Source organism: Staurois parvus, unplaced genomic scaffold (assembly GCF_062004578.1).
Source record: "Staurois parvus isolate SC_StPar_1 unplaced genomic scaffold, SC_StPar_1.0 ptg000096l, whole genome shotgun sequence".
Classification (NCBI taxonomy): Eukaryota; Metazoa; Chordata; class Amphibia; order Anura; family Ranidae; genus Staurois; species Staurois parvus.
Window position 1 is genome coordinate 12,153,271 of NW_028317892.1, and position 18,301 is coordinate 12,171,571.

The 18,301-nt window shown below is 38.0% G+C and overlaps 1 protein-coding gene across 1 annotated transcript in view; it reads left to right on the forward strand.

The window, feature by feature from the left end:
* Positions 1-18,301, forward strand: part of ZCCHC7 (zinc finger CCHC-type containing 7) — a 268,307-nt gene that overhangs the window by 181,101 nt on the left and 68,905 nt on the right. The window contains exon 6 of the mRNA XM_089670901.1: positions 5,410-5,445. Coding sequence (XP_089527027.1) covers positions 5,410-5,445 — 36 coding nt within the window. The remainder of the gene's footprint in view (positions 1-5,409; positions 5,446-18,301) is intronic.

Below are 18,301 nucleotides of genomic sequence, written 5' to 3' on the forward strand. Positions count from 1 at the left end.
ATTTTAATCTACTCCAAGGTTAACGGTAAATATAAAATACAAACCTCCAATAGTTCATAAGACCTGATGAAGGAGGTCTTTTAGAACTCCCAAAACACATTGGCTTTTTTCTGAACACAAGAATTATTAAATTATACCCGACATATAAATAATCATTTAGGCCCATATCTTGATACATATGTGAATTTCATTGCAGTCTATTGACCCACTGCAAAGATTTTCTGTGTATGTGTCCTGGTGACCCCTGTCTTTGGAACACAGAGAGGAAATACAATACTAAGCAAGAAGATAATTTTAAGATTCTGCATTTTATTTTGAACTGAATTAAGTACATAGGCTGCTATTACTGAGCTCGTTCTGAAAGTGCTAGGTGTCTGGCTCTTATATGAACCCAGTGGCTCTAAAACTTTGAATCACTGGTGTGGAACTAGTATGTAGGTCCGGGACTATGCCTGCACTTGCAGCAGGCATGTTCTGTGTCAATAAATCAGTGTGTATTGAAGGTTGAGACAGCCAGGCAACTGGCAATTTTTGTAAGATGATCAGTAATACAACCCTCTAGTAATTAGAACAGTCATTCTAATTTCACATCTCCCATCTAGTTTTTGGAGAGTCCATATCTGCCTAGACACATTCCACTCCACTCTGCCCAGCACAATTTTTTTTTAACTTAGCTGGCCATATTACAAACTGTTTTAGAAAAAATTTAAAAACTTGGTTTTTGAAGTTTTCAGATCTGTAGAAGTCATGCACATGATGAAGAATCTAAAAAATTGCTGTGGGTCAGAAAAAACAATCCTACATTTTCCTACGTGTATAGGGACAGTGCAAACTGTTTGTACCACCCAAGATATTGCATGCAGGGGAAGTGTGACTTAAAACACAAGTCCAGGCATTAGGAAAAATCTACCCTTGTGGTAGGACCCCCTGTCTGCAATAAATAAATGCTTATGTCTAGGGGTGCTGGAATAAGGAGAAATACTTATCCTATTACATGCTTTAGCAGGGTCTTAGAGTCCCTCCAGCAGTGCAATCAGTCCCCCACAGCCTGCTCTCTTAGCTGCTCACTGTTGAAGTTGCACACTCGCCCCCACAGCATACAATGCAAGGATAAAGTCCTGCACTGTATGTGATGATGCAGAGGGCCCACCCACAGACTGGAGCTTCAGAGGTCAGAGGACAATACCAGAGCTGAGGAGAGGGTAAGTAACAATGCCTGTTCTTGTACCCCCCTAACATAATGAACATTTAATTCTTGCAGCATGGGAAGGCCGCAGTGCAAGAGCAGATTTTCCCGTTTTTTTGTTTTGTTTTTTTGTTTCTGGATATGAGCTTTAGCATCACCAAAAAGCAAGCACATTAGAAAACCTGGAACTTTCATACTTAATGCTCATTATTTTTCCAAGGTGTTTGTTCTTGATCTCTATATTGGCTGTATTCCAAAAGAAAAGAGGGATAAGCATTCATTGTTACTAATTTTAATCTTAAACCCAGGCAAATAAAAAATACTGTTTAATCTTGTTATTTACTACTAATGACAGAGTAGAGTAAGGAGACTGCACTATTTAGCAGTACTAGTCAGTACATTTGAAATGTCTACATTTCCAAAGCGCTAACCGAGCACTATTAGCAACCTGTAAGTTGTAGTGCATTTTAACACTGGCACACTTCGTTTTTCTTTGTATTGGGGCGCTATTCAAATGTGGATGCCATCTTTGCCAGTCTGTTTATGGCAATATTGAAGTAGTTTGTGTTCAAGTGTCATTTATGTGTATTTCTATTACAAGTGATCACTAACCTTTATTAAATAGCTGTGCTTGGACAGTCTGTGATTTAATATGTGATTTACCTTAACTATTTTATGGAATTCACACTAGCTTTGACCAGTTTTACTATTTAAATAAATACCAGTAAATGGAGTGATAAATCAGCATTAATAAAGTAATATTCCTATTCCATATATAAAGGTCAGATTGTAGCATGACATTTTTCCAGGATACAAAATAATAATTGTGATTTTTCAAATTATTATGTATCACAGTAAATAACTGAGAACCAACCATAGCTAAAGCACAAATCACACAAATATTCTAATTCAGCCTTAGAAGTGTTAGAAGTCCCCATAGCTCCTCAGATGTTTCAGATATTTATGTCCAAATATCATTGGTTGCAAAATGTATAAAACACATGTCTATATATCACTATCCTTTGTCAAACTCTGTCCAAGGAAAAAAAAGGTACAAAAAATATTTAAATCCTCATGCTTCTTTGAAAGTGAAAAGTGAAAAAAAGATAAAATCAGTTGTTAAACAACTATATGTGCATTTGCTTGTTCATCTTCTGTGTTACTTTTTGCTTTTATGTACAGGTGTATGTATGGTGTTACCTTTCAAAACTGGAGATAATCCTGATAATATTTGATTCCTTCTTTATGTACTGATAATAAATATTGATAATACTCTTGCTATGAATATCATTGTGTGTGTGTGTGTGTGTGTGTCTTTATGCTCATCTTCATAGATTTTTTTGGTAATGTTATCACATTATTATATGTACATATATTTATAATGGAACAGTCATTGTTACAGTATTTATTAGAGAGACTGCAAATATATATTAAGCTGTTTTTTGTGTTTTTGTTTCTTTTGGGGCTTTTTTTGGCTTTAAGACTTTGTAGAATATATCTACCTTTGCATTTAATTTAATACCATCTGTCATACTTAAAATAATGTAGAAGACTAGTCCATGTTTTGTTAACCCAGATAAGTGGGAGGTTGTTAGAACATCTAATACCAAATAATTTAGTAGATTACATTTCCTAATTTGGCATCCAATAATTACTTTTGTGTGTCTTATATGTATTAGTTACACTATGTTTATGTAAACAAAGTATGTGTAGTATTAAAAGTGACAGAGTCCCAGGTTTACTGGTGCTTGACAAAGTCAACTTGATATAATAAATATGCCCTTGCACATCACACTAGTTACTTGTCTCATAGTCTTGATTCCAGTGCCTTTGTGAATACATGTTTTCATTTGTATTGTGACAGCCAGGAAAATTCACTTTTTACAGCTGTCAGTAAATATGAAATCAAAGTGTAAGGAAACTAAAATGTAGGTAGAAGACATCATTTCTACAATGCGATACCTGTGATCAAAACACTATGAGCTACTAGATATACAAATTGGGGAACACTTTTTTTGAGGGGGCAGTTTTTTAAAAACAAATTGCTTTCCCCTTCAATAATGTATTAGTTTTACATTTATAAGGTTTTTGTAAGTCAGAGTGCAAAACAAAAGAAAAAATGTGGACCTTTTACATTTGATTAATTGCTAAACATGGTGTGACATAAATTGAATTTCAAACAGTACAATATAGTGGCATAGAGAACAAAAGGCATACATACATAGAACATACTTAAAAAGGTAAACATTTGTCAATACATTAAACTATTCAACTTCTCAGTAGTGAGATGATGTGGTATGGAGGCATGTTCCAGACTGGTCACATCTGATGTTGAACCATAATACAGGTGGAGCAGGATGACATGACTTGTAGCTTTTTAAAATCTTTATCGGGAGTTGTCATATAAGGACATTCACAGTGTAGGTAGAGGGTAAATAGTAATTTTATCACTTCAGAAAATCATACTTTACATAATAGTTGCATTATTGGTTTCACTTAGCTCATGCCCAGGGGCGGACTGACCATTCGAGCACTCGGGCACTGCCCTAGGGTCCGGGGTCAGTAGGGGGCCCCATGAGATGCCCCTGGTACCTTTCATTGGCTGTTTCATAGGCTTTTTTTGGGTGTGGGCTAGGACACAGGGGCCCCATGATCCCCTATTGCCCGGGGGCCCCATGATTTGTCAGTCCACCCCTGCTCATGCCCCATAATGCAATTCAGTTTGAGATATGTAGCCACATATAAACTACAAAAAATTGTCTCTTACTGTAACTAGACAGCCTTGTTCACACCGTATGTGCAGAAAAACTGATGGAAACTGATGCTCAGTTTTCACTTGCAGAGACATCAGTTTTCATGTTCATTTCAGACTTGGTTCACACTAACGCAGTGAATTCTGTGCATCTCCCACACCGCATTGCAATTGCACGGTGCCCATGCGAACTAGTGTGGGTGTTAATGTTAAATTAACGACACCCCGAAACAGGTCCCAAAACGCAGTTCAATTGCCAGAATTTGCATTCTGTGGGTGTGAACACCCATGCAACTCAAATCAGGTGCAGGGGAAAAAAGGGTCCTGCACTTTTTTTGGTGCGGATGTGGTTTGAGCCATACAAAATGTATGGCTCAAATCACACTGCACAGACATCACATGTGATGCGATTCCTGTACAAATTACATATGGTGTTCCGCCCTGCAAAAGTGTGAACATAGACATAATGAGTTTTACACATGTTGCAGATTCCTGCACAGAAAAAATCTGCACGTGGTAACAGTGTTGTGGTGAGAACAATTGATTTCATTGTGCCCTTGAAGAATGCACGCATAAAAACTGATATCTGCACAGTGGTGTGAATGAGCCCTAAGTTCAGCAAGGACCAGGGAAGACAAATGTCAAGTGATGTTACTTTTGCAGAATGTAAAAAGCTACCTGAAAGAATAAAAGTAGACTTTGTGTGGGAAAACTCTGCAGATTCAGCTAGCAGAAGAATCTATCAGGGACTTTATAAGAATTATTTCAAAAATGTTAATTTAACATTAAAATTGTTTTAATAGGTTGTATTTCCTCATATTTTTTTTTTTTACTGATTTTAAACTAGGTTATTATTTGTAGGCCTTGTACTGTATATGGACCTTTTTTTAAATGTACACCTCTGCATTTTGGTGTGTTACAAGTGCAGTTAGTTTAAAAAAAAAAAAAAAAAAAAAAAAATCTTCCTTGCCACATCTATGAAACATTTTCCAGCAAAACGCATTTTTTTTAACGGTACTGCAAATGAAATGCAGAACACTTCAGTTTTGTTTTTAATTTCAGATGTTTGTTATTTTGAAATTTTCCGAGTTTCATTTGTTTATTTGCATAGTATGCAACTTGTGTAATAAACATTATTTTAATAGTAAGCAAACATTAACATATTTCTTCCCAGCTTTGAGGTCAACTTTCTGGCCCAAAATGCTGATAAATAGAGCAGTACAAAAAGATCCCCAAAAGTTGGAGGTGGAGGCTTTTCTGGCTTACTTAAATTGGCAGGGTGTGTTAAAGCAGTGTAAAATTCAATTAAACAGTGCAGCCAGGTTTTTTGAAGCTGAAATCCAGACCATTTTACTTAAGCTTCTTCTTTTCCTGTGACCGACACCAGCGGATGCCGGATTATACCGAAACCAACAGGCTGTAAAGCACCTTGTTTCATGCTTTTGACTGATCAATATTTCTTATATTCCAGGCTTGCCCAGAAATATGGAGGCAGTACCACCTAACTGTAAGTAGATCCACCTTGATTATTTTCTCTTACGACTAAACTATTTACTCTTCCATGAAGTTGTAAGCACAAAAATGTAGTCAGGTGCCCTGAGCTGAAAGATAATCAGAGACTGAAGAGATTTTTTCTGGAGTGCAGGATGCAGCAGTAAGCTAGTATCATAGTATATATGCAGTTCTTATGCTGGGGACTTTAAAGCGAGAAATATTGACTAGGTTAAGAAAAAAAAAAGTTTGAGATTCCAACTATATCGCTGGGTAAAGCACAGACTATAAACCCACATTTGTTATTGTTTGTTACCAGTTGATGCTTCTATAAATTTCTATCTTTGCTTATGTCTTTATGCAGCTTGCTTACAATGTATTTCTTGGTTTATTCAACTGCAAGAGCTAATTCATTTGCAAAAATTTGTGTCCACTTAAAGTGCTGTACCTTAACATGAAACATTTTTTTATTGATCCTATCAGAGGTCAATAAATAATTTTATGTAAATACACCAATGTGGCTTTAAATCATCTTAGGCCACTTTCACGTTGATTCGCCACAAAAACGCATGTGCATTTTTGCCACGTTTTTACTGCGCTTGCGATGCGGTTTTTTTAAATCTCTGCTGCATTTTTTTAAACGTTTTACATTGATTTCAGTGAGGAGGTTCATTTTTGGTGCATTTTTTTCTTTTAATGAACAAGCATGCTTCAAAATGCTGCAAGCAGGATGTACACCGCAACAGAAGCGCAAAGCCCCAGTGTAAAAACATACATGGACATACATAGGGAAGCATTTTTCAGGAGCTTTTCTTGCCCCCTTTTTTTTTTTTTCTTTTTAGCACAAAAGAGCTTCAAGAACTCCTCAGTTTGAAAGGGACATTATTAGTGGTCCTCAGCATTATGAATTTTTGATGTATATGATTTCCTAAGTGATATGTATGAAAAGGTGCTGATTATGGTTCTTTTTTAGTGTATTTTTAACGCATATATTTATCAACAAATACTTTACTATTCCTTTCCTGATGGAAAGTGCGTTAAAGCGCTTTATTCTCTGGACATTAATAAAATATCTTTTGTGATGATCGTTTTGCTAATGATGATGAATGTTATATTACTCAGTAGTTGGTAAGGATATCTTATTGACCAGTGCTGTCAGTGCAACTTTCATGCTACTGATATTGTTTCATAATACAAAAAGAGTAAAAGGGGTAAACCCTGAAACCATGACAGCAGATGAGGATGGTGGTGATTAAGAAAATTGTTCTTTCTAGTGTGATTTTTGTTAGAATTACTACGTGGGTATGTTTCAATTTTAATTTAACCTCTTTCTGAATACGATATTGTTTTATTCACAATTATGAACTGGAAGTAACTGCAGACTAGCTCAGTGACATGATCTGGAAAGCAAACTATTGCAGGATGCCACCAAACTTTTTTCTTTTTTTAGAGATATTCACTGAAACACGCTTTTGATTGCTAAGAGAAAGTGTGCCATCTGCTGGTTAGCAAATGTATTACACAGTGCTCACTCCAGTGGGTCTACATGCCATCTAATAATTATATTGAAGTACTGGTCATCTATTTATGAGGTTGTGCTGATGAAGATACTTAGTTGACATATATTGATTCAGCACACAAGTGGACTAGCTGAACTCTTTTTAATGTGATGGTGATCAATGAAATATGATACAGGTCATTTGCTTGCAGCATGCATGTACTTGTTCTGAATGACAAACTAACATAGTAGTTAATAATAGAAGACCCACCCAGGATGTGCCTTTTTCACATTTACTATGCAGAACTGTGTATTTTTGTATTTTTTAAGTTATTTAATTTTTATACGATTAAACTTTAAAGCTCCTCAAAACTTTGAGGCAATGCAAAACACATATTTATATAAACTGTTCATTTAACTTCAACTGTGGATTCCTTCTTTATAAGAATTTGATTTCTGTTCTGTTATAGTCCATTTTATATGTCTGAAAAAAATGTAACTCACTGGACAGATCCTAAATGTAGTTGCAATTGGTCTTCATTCTCAAGACATTTATTTTCTAAAACTTATTTGCATCATAGACTTGTTTGTATTGCATCTGGAAGCCATCCTTGCTTAATACACACAGTTATGTGTAAAAATCTAGCAGTGGTGCAAGTATGTTTGATATTAAATGTGCATAATAAGCACCGTATAACTTAAAAATACATGATTGTTTTGAGTCTGTAGTTGTTCATAGTAGATTTGTGCACCTGTATTTACAGCTGTGCCGAATTTTATTAGTTTCTACCTGCATTTTGTAGCATTATGAGAGTTAAAGCTGTTCTTTAGAAACCATATTTAGAGCACATTATAATGGAAGCGGCAGGTATGGTACAAATTTGCCTTTAAAATATAAAATATTTTATTTAAGGAAGCAGTCTTCTATGTACAGAAATTACAAGTATTTTTTTTATATGTTCCACCTTGTTACATTTTTATAATCCTACTGAAGATATTGTAGAAGCAGAACCAGTAAGGTACCCATAAATATAAAATAGTGATCCAAGAAATGTGGAATTCCAATGAATTGTTAACTTGGGGGGGAAAAAAAATAAAATTTTTATTTACAAGATCCTTACAATAGACAGATACGGTACCTCCAGGGGAAAAAAGGATTTGTGTAAATTACATGTTTGCAAGTTTTGCATTGTGTTTTACATTGCATAGACCATTGCACAGAACATCTATGGATAGTTTCTTGCCTAACTGTCTGGTGGTGTGTTTTTTTTTTTTTTGTTTTTTTTTTATTTATAAATCTACAATTTTCTCTGTAGATAATGTATTTAGTGTTTATGGAAGGGTGCTTTATACATATCCTAGTAAGGGTTTGGCCACAAGTCTTTCAGCCACTGTCTTAAGTCTACAGACAGCAGAATAACATTCACTGAACCTTAAAAACCGAAAACAAATGCCAGATAACCACAAAATGTGTTTTACTATCTGCACAAGCATTTCCCTTTATACTGCATCTTTACCGTAACACCTAATGCAAAATAATTCAGTAAACAAAGCATGTTAATGTAAAAGTCTTAACCACTTACAGTATACACCGAAGGTATCACATATATTAAAGGGTTTCGTAATCTTTCCCAGGAAAACATAACTGCAGAGTACAACTTACATGAAACTGACAGTAAAGTAAACTATTTACACTTAATGAAGATTATTCATACTTGGGACACTAAAATAAAAGAAAAGATGTTAAGAGGAGAACATTCCTACTAAGTTGATGAAAATCTCTTCTAGCTAGAGGTAGTAAATCTTTGTTAGAAAGGGGGCTTATTTACCTTGTAATCTGACAAAATTTATTGAGCTGTTGTCCACCCAAAATACATGTAAAGTTGTGAGAGGAAATCATGGTCATCTCTTTGTCAGTTAAATCACTTTAGTCCTTGTTACATGTTGACATTGTAACAGCTTCTCCTTTTTTTTATTGCATAGATGTGGTAACCTCTTACTTCACACAGTTTACACATTATTTAATCAAAAGTGACAGGTGTGGCAGCATTACCCTGTTCTTACATTTCCGCTGCACTTTATTCTGCAAGGTATTTGCTCAGAATTAGCATCACTGCAGAATGTTTTCTGAGCACGTATTGTTTTCTGCTTAAAGCGGAACTAAACCCTCCTAGCCTTTACATCCAAGGTAGCAGCCATCTTAACCTATGTTTGATCTGCAGTTGCCATGGGTGCTGTAAATGTGATCAGTTGGGACACAAGCCATCTGATGGCTTGACAGTTCCTCTAAGAGCACAAGCAACTGTGGCAGTTATCATTCATGGCTGTCCTTAAATGTAACAGTTCAGAGAAACTGTTAACTTGATGTGTTTAATTCTGCTTTAACCACTTCCCGACCGGCTGTTGTATATAAACGGCCGGATGGTGGCACTGCAGGGTTGGGTGGCCGTTTATAAACTGCCTCCCCACACCCTGCTTGTGCGCGCTCCCTGTGAGCGCACAGCACCGCGATCCGGTGCCCGCTGTGTCCTCTGAACACAGTGAAACACCGAGGTCCCGATCATGTGATCACTTATTGGCCAATCAGTGATCACATGCAAAGTAGTAAGCAAGATGCCACTTCTGACATCATTGCTTACTACGTGTGAAATCTGTGAATGATCACAGAGGTCACATGGTACAAGGCTATTCACAACAGCCTTGTACCATGTGACAAGCTGTGACCAATCACAGCTCACTCAGCAGTTCTCAATGGCTGCAAGAATGCAGACAGAGAGAAAGAGAAATGATTGCTTTTACATCCTATATGGGTGTAAAAGCAATCAGTGTAAAAAAAAAAAAAAAAAAAAATCTTCATCTCCCCCCCAAAAGTAGTACAGTGTCACCATGGTGACACTTAACTGCTAGGGTGACAGTATGTAAAAATAAAAAATATATAAAAAAAAATAAAAATGTAAAAAAAAAGTTTACAAATTATAATTTTTGGTTATAAACTAATATTGGTTTATTTTTTTTTTACTAAAAAGATAACGGAATAAATTTTGGCCAAGATTTATGATGAAATATTATTTATTTGCAAAATTTTGTAAGAAAAACACTTTTGGACATTTTCATTTACATAGCAAAAAAAAAATAAAAAGCCCAGCGGTGAATAAATACCACCAAAATAAAGTTTTATCTGTCTCAAAAAAAATGGTAAAAAATTCATATGGGTACAGTGTTGCATGACTGCGCAATTGTCGTTTAAAGTGTGATAGCGCTGAAAGCTGAAAATTGCCCTGGTCAGGAAGGGGGTAAAAGTGTCCGGACTGGAAGTGGTTAAGAAAGACTTGTCCCTGGGTCTCCACAAGAGAGCACACTGTCACTTGTGGCTATTCAGGGGACTATTTTGTTAGACCGTGGATGGATCAGGATATGAAAACTACGCTTTTGCTTCCGAAGGGCTACACTGCAGTATTTGTCAATCTAATCACTAGGTTATCATCCATTCAAGATAGTTAGATTTGTAGAATTGTGCCTCTAAACACAAATCTTTCATTTTGGATAGAAAAAGGGGGGTTATAACCCCTGTCAGGTTTTTTTTGCCTTCTCCGTTCCATTGACGAGACTTCCCTTCACTTCCTGTTCCATAGCCAAACAAGATGTTAAAAGAAATCCCTCTACAGTGAGGGAATCCCTGGTTGTAACCAACACTAGTGTTCCAATTGGAAGATTTCCCCTCTGTTCCTGTTCTGGTGACATCCCAAAATTGGGATTTTCAGTCACTTTCACGAATGGTGATAATAGTAAACAAGACAAATAGGCTAAATCTCCCTAATGGGCATATAGACGGCAAAAAAACCCCAAAAACTTGACAGGTATTCTAATCCTCCTTCACTCTATCCACATCTAACAATAGTTTTACCGTTCTACTTTAACCATTATGTGTCCAATTGTCATTTAATTTATATTTTGAACACCACTTACAGTGTTTTATTGTGTACGTATATGTGAGCAGTACATCATAAGTAAAATCTTCTAGGGCACATATCTAGATTAGGAATCCGTGGAAAAATGTCAGATTGTCTTTAGCATGGGGATAATTGAGGGGAACTCAGAACATGAGCATGAAAGTCCTGGAAAAATACCACTGAGGTGAACAAAATGCTTCCTGTCCGTTTTCCCTGGGATAAAAAATATGGGTTGCTGCAACAGCTAGCAAAACAGAATGGTCATAGGTTTGATTTATAAAATATTCAGGTGACCCCAACTTAAGTCACCAGAGGTGCAACACAGTTGCTACTGATTCCTGTATATATATTACTTGTATTGAAGTTCCAAGAAAGTTTAATTTTAATCCGTTTACCTTTTTATTTTGGTTTTATTAAATACAGAAAATGGAAAAACGTATTTAAATAACTCAGATCAGTTAAACCATGTATTTAGCAATAACAGTAACAAGATTAGAAACAATGCAGGGAGACCAGTATAACCACTGAGTCAAAGCTTGAGTATATTTATTATTTTACCAGAGCTGAAAATAATGTGCCATGGTGTTGTACAGAATGATGTAGTCAGTTCTAATTAATCACCCTAGATATTTCACCACAGTAACTAGTGAGTCATATAAAAAAGTTGTTCAGAACACAGTCTTCTTTTCTGTTTTTTCTTTTTCTTTTCTTGTGTTCAGTCATTGAGGTCTTTACATATAGTCACTTTTATAATGTAATATTTGCTTGTTTGTGTAAGAACTGATTATGACATCCTAAACATTCGCAGGGTGATTTTTTTTTTTTTCCTTTCAGTTTTTAAAAACTGTTGTTTTAAATACCTCTTTATAGTTTTGAGAACTGTACAAGAAATAGTTTAGTTATTTTAGCTGACACGTATTATTAGTGCTTTCAAACCCTATAAAATAAACAATATAAAAAATCCTTCATGTAATTCAGCCGATTTTTATAGCCAATCTGTTTTTTTTTTTTAAATTTTTTTTTTCGTTTTTTCCTGCTAAGCACATTGATATTTTTTTACAACTGTTTTTTTTGTTTTGCTGTCTTCTTATAAATTACAAATAATGCCTGTGTGTGAATTCATCAACTTACTGTCATTTAATAGTAAAATGAGACCGGTACCTAATTTAGTCAAAGGAATGATTCCAAATATTAAGCCTAATTATGATGTCATTTTCTTTAAGTTTTAGTTTGAAAACCACTTATTGCTGCTGAAATACTTTTCTTATATGAGCTTCAGTTATTGAATTTTAAAGCAGGTTTTAATTCTCTGTTTCTCTCTATATACATCTTTTCCACTGCTATGTTATTTTTTCTGTTACTTTAGCTTTACTGCATACAAATTTTATATTTTTTTTAGGAAAGCAACTATGTTAAGGTTTTTATATATAGTTTCTATAGAATATGATATTAATCTGTTTACCACCACTGCTTTTGTGAGACAAAGTATAATTCTTGATGCAACAGAGATTTTCAGTTCACTAAAATGTCTTCTATACACTACAAAAGAAACTCTTCTTCTTTAAAAGCTCCTCTGAGTCTCATATTTTTCATACAAGTACCTGCAATAATTTTTACGTTATATCCTTACCTTTCTTTATGGTACCATCTAATGCATTGGGCATAAAAAAAAAAAGTATTTACTGTGTTGTTCATAAAAGCAAATAAAATGGTAGTGATCCTGAAAAATAAAAAAAACAGGATATTACGTTCATCTCACCTCTGCATTATCTCCTCTTTTTTTCCTTTTGGTGATTTTTTTTTTTTTTTTTTTTTTTTTAAATTGGCTTTATTATGCTTTATGTGTGTGGTATTAGACCCATACTTTATTATGCATTGTTTTATTTACTATTTTTCATGTTTACTTGGTACCCAAGATGAAATTGAAATTGGTTTTGGTTTTGAGTACATTTTGAGTACATATGCCAGTTCAGCAGAACTGTATCGGAAGTTAGTGTTAGCATTAATTAGCCTGTAATCTGCATTTGTTGGTGCCATTCAAACTATCTTACCTGATCATTTTCTGCTAGGTATTGTCTAGGTACAGTTGTGTCCAAAATTATTCAACCCCCAATGCTGTAAAGGGGTTTAGGGACTATAGTGTACATTTGGAATTGTATTCAGAATCAAATCCTACAAGGACGTTGTAACTACCCAAATGCAACTAAAATGACATCAATTGTTTATGTAATACAGTAGTAAATGGTTCTTATGTGGTTTCTTCATTGCCACAATTATTCAACCCCTTAAAGACTACCACTCTGAAGAACAGAGGTTCATACAGGTGCTTTCCATCAGGTATTGAAAACACCTGTGGATGTCACCGAGCAGCAATCAAGCATAATAAGCACCAATTAGGCAGCTTTAAAATGACTGTGATACTCAGCTCCTTCTAGACATTTACTGGTGTGGTTACAAACATGGTGAAGGCAAGAGAATGGTCCAGGAAGACAAGAGAAGAGGTGATTTCTCTTCACAGGAAGGGCAATGGCTATAAGAAGATTGCAAAGATGTTAAACATACCAAGAGACACCTTAGGAAGCATCATTCGCAAATTCAAGGCAAAGGGCACTGTTGAAACGCTACCTGGTCGTGGCAGAAAGAAGATGCTGACTTCGACTGCTGTGCGCTACCTGAAGCGTAGAGTGGAGAGAAGTCCCCGTGTGACTGCTGAGGAACTGAGAAAAGATTTGTCAGATGTGGGTACAGAAGTTTCAGCCCAGACAATAAGACGCACACTGCGTAATGAAGGCCTCCGTGCCAGAACTCCCAGGCGTACCCCCTTGCTGTCTCCAAAGAATAAGAAGAGTCGACTGCAGTATGCCAAAAGCCATGTGGACAAACCACAAAAGTTGTGGGATAGTGTTCTGTGGACTGATGAAACAAAATTAGAACTGTTTGGGCCCATGGATCAACGCTATGTTTGGAGGAGGAAGAACAAGGCCTATGATGAAAAGAACACCTTGCCTACTGTGAAGCATGGTGGAGGGTCAATCATGCTTTGGGGCTGTTTTGCTTCTGCAGGTACAGGGAAGCTTCAGCGTGTGCAAGGTACCATGAATTCTCTTCAGTACCAGGAGATATTGGATGGAAACGTGATGCAGTCCGTCACACACCTGAGGCTTGGGAGACGTTGGACCTTTCAACAGGACAATGATCCCAAGCATACCTCCAAGTCCACTAGAGCATGGTTGCAGAGGAAAGGCTGGAACATTTTGGAGTGGCCATCGCAGTCACCAGACTTAAATCCGATTGAGAACCTCTGGTGGGACTTAAAGAAAGCAGTTGCAGTGCGCAAGCCTAAGAATGTGACTGAACTGGAGGCCTTTGCCCATGAAGAATGGGCGAAGATACCCGTAGATCGCTGCAAGACACTTGTGTCAAGCTATGCTTCACGTTTAAAAGCTGTTATAACTGTAAAAGGATGCTGTACTAAGTACTAAGATTGAATGTCACTTGGGGGTTGAATAAAACTGATAATGCTGTGAGCACAGAAAAGACATTTGTGGTTATTTCATTATAACTGTTATGTTATATTTGTCTGACCTACAAGTGCCTCTTTAATGTAAATGTAAGCAAGATGACTGAATGATCAAAAGCAATGTCAAACTGGCCAAAACACTCAATTTCAGTGGGGGTTGAATAATTTTGGACACAACTGTAGGTTAAAAAATCCAGTTCTGCAATAAGGATTATGGTGAGTGCATGTGATTATTTTGTTAGTTATATGTTATCCTCTGAATTATTCAGAAATTTGGCATCAGTGGCACACTATCATATCAGGCATAATCTATTTAGCGGGCAGACAACCTGGGATCAGCCCAATGACATTCACAGCTTCCATTTCAGCTCTGCAGTGATATTTTGCCTTAAACTCCATTTTTGAATTTTCATGAAATATTTCTCGGCTTCATGCTCAAACAATATTTGAGGTACAGCCCTTTTCAAATATACCCTTTAATACATAGGTGTAGAGCTCCAGCAGTAAGTATATAATTAATCTTGTTTAAAATATGGGGGTTTAGAAGGTCGCACATTGTCTCCCTAACATAACTGTTCAGTAATCTGTTTAAGTTCAGTAGTTTATCACCTACCAATTGGTCTATTTTTTTAATTTTGAAATTCCGTAATGACAAGAATGTAACTATATGCATAGAACATATATTAACATTAAGTAAAGCGCTGTGTAAATTGATTGTGCTATATAAGTACCTGTAATAAATAAGTGTAACCAAAATAGGTTTTGATATAGAAAATATAAAATGGTACTATTCAGACTCATCTTCAAAATGTTATCTCAGACAAATATGGCCTGAGATTTATTGTATTATAAACTAGATTATAATTTCTCTATGAAAGGAAGAGAAATGCCCATGCTTGAAGCCAGTGAAGTTACCATGACCTTACTGAGACTAATTAGACCTCTGTGGAGACCACATGCTTGCTATGCATTGTATGCTTGTAGTTATAACTGCAGAAGACCCCTAACATATCGGCATCCATTTTGTTTAATCGACTTCTCAGACCTGTAGTATATAAGCATAGGTCACTCCACAACTTCATTGTTATCTAGAAAAAAAACTACTACATTTTGGGAGGGCAGGAATCCTGTTGCCGTAAGAAAAGGGGAATTGTAAAGCAAAGTAAAAGCTTGTTGCTCGATTTAAAAGGTGGTATTCTTGACCAGATTAAATATAATTGTGGATTTTGGTTGGTGAAAAACTGGTATCTATAGTTAAAGTCTAATTTAACATACTACAGCGTTCTACTGTGATCTGAAATTTATTGATTCACTTTTGCAGGTTTTTTTTGTTTTATGCAATTAATGAAATGTAAAGTTGAGTGCTTATGATTGCCATAGTTAGCGCTCACTTCTATTGAGGATGCACGTGTACGCCGATAGATGCAAGAGCAATCTTCTGTTGATCGAAATCAGTGGTTTTCAGCTATTGGGCTGTGGCCCACTGCCAGGCTGCAGCCTGCCTTCTTTCAAGCTTCCTGCCATCTGCAGATCCCTTACCCTTCCACAGTGCCTCCCTTGGGGGCCCACTATGCCTCCAGGTCCCTTGAGAGCTCTCAGCCTGCTGCAGAGCCTCCAGCCCTCTCCATAGTGGCCCCAATCTTCAACAGTGTCCCACATCACTCCCCAAACTCCCACAGTGTCCCCGCAGATAGCAACACCCAGCCCCATCCAGAGTCTTTCAACATTTTAATACTTGTTTTGCATTTTCGTATGTTTGTGTGAGTATAAACATTATTTTATACTGTTCGGTAATGTCAAGGGTCCTACCTTTCCTCAGGGCTTGTGCTGCTCCATGTGCTGGCATCCATCTTGCGTGTCTGCAAAGCATTGTAGGATCCTTTATGCTTTAAGCCCCCTGTGGCTCCTCCCCCAGGAGGTGGCAGCTTATCACATATAAGTATGCTGTTTGTAGCTGTCCATTGCATTCGTGCTCTGTCTGTTGCACAGCAGCAAGCTCCTGTTTAGTTTCTCATTGCTCTTTTGGGTACCGACTCGGCTTTGGCAAGACTCCTTCCTGGCTTCTGACCCCGGCTCTGGCGACCATCCTTCCTGGCTTCTGACCCCGGCTCTGGCGACCATCCTTCCTGGCTTCTGACCCCGGCTCTGGCGATCATCCTTCCTGGCTTCTGACCCCGGCTCTGGCGATCATCCTTCCTGGCTTCTGACCATGGAGGAGTACGTTGCGGATGCGCTTTCCCGGGGGCACATTTGCAAGTCTACTTCTCCAGCAGGAGCTGTCTTTTTCTTCGTGAAAAAGAAGGGAGGTGAATTGAGGCCTTGTATTGATTTTAGGGGTCTCAATCGAATCACGATTAAGAACGCTTACCCAATTCCGTTGATTATCAAGTTGTTCAACCGCCTCAAGGGAGCAACGGTCTTTACTAAACTCGACCTTAGGGCTGCGTACAACCTCGTACGGATCAAGGAGGGCGACAAGTGGAAGACCGCATTCAACACCAGAACCAGCCACTATGAATCCCTGGTTATGCCCTTCGGGTTGTGTAACGCGCCCGCGGTCTTTCAGGAGTTCATTAATGTCTTTCGTGACTTGTTGCAGCAGTGCGTGGTGGTTTACTTGGACGACATCCTGGTTTACGCTGCGTCTATGGAGTCTCCTCATATCCAGGATGTTAAGCGGGTGCTGCAACGGTTACATGAGAATGAGCTTTTCTGTAAGCACGAGAAGTGTGAATTTCACCGATCCCAGGTGGCTTTTTTGGGCTACATCATTTCCGCTGTGGGATTTTCCATGGACCCTCAGAAGGTTTCGGTGGTTCTGCAGTGGCCTCGTCCCAGTGGTCTTCGGTCCATTCAGCGCTTTTTGGGATTCGCCAACTATTATCGGAAGTTTTTCAGGAACTTCTCCACGCTGGCCAAGCCTCTCTCAGATCTGACCAAGAAGGGAAGTAATCCCCACGAGTGGTCATCCGAGGCCATCTTAGCTTTTGAAGCTCTGAAATCCGCCTTCGCTTCGGCTCCAATACTGTCTCATCCCAATCCTGGGTTGGCTTTTGTCCTCGAGGTTGATGCATCTGAGACAGGAGTAGGTGCCCTCCTGTCTCAGCATCGGTGGCCCGATGGACCCCTACTTCCCTGTGGGTTCTACTCCAGGAAGCTTTCCTCCGCAGAATGCAACTACCAGATTGGAGACAGGGAGTTGTTGGCCATTATTCAGGTTCTCAAGGAATGGAGGCACCTGCTCGAGGGTTCTGCGGTTACGGTCCTCATTCTCACTGACCACAATAACCTGACGTATCTCTCGGAAGCTAAGATGGGCTCTGTTCTTGTTGCGTTTTAACTATGTGGTCTCCTATTTGCCTGGCTCCAAGAATGTCAGTGCTGATGCCTTGTCACGGCAATACTCTGAGCTGTCTAGGGAGGACTCTGAGCCGACCTCGGTCATACCTCCGGATCAGATCCTGGCTGCCATTCGTACCAGCCTGACTTCTCCCCTTGGAGAGCAGATTGACGCCTCAAACTGATGCTCCCTCTGAGAGACTGGCTGGTAGATGTTTCGTACCTGAGGGATTGCGCACCTGCTTGCTGCATACCTACCATAATTCCAAGACTGCCGGTCATCCAGGGAGGAACCAGTTGTCCTGGGTCGTTTCTCGTTTATTCTGGTGGCCTTCTCTCCATTCTGACATCACCTCATATGTAGCGGCATGTTCTGTCTGTGCCCAGAATAAATCTCCTCGGCATCTTCCATTGGGCCTTCTGCAACCCATTCCCAATGGGGAGCGTCCCTGGTCACACCTGGGCATGGATTTTATTGTAGACCTCCCTGCGTCTCGAGGTCATACGGTCATTCTTATGGTCATTGATCGTTTCTCCAAGATGTGCCATTGTGTCCCGTTCAAGA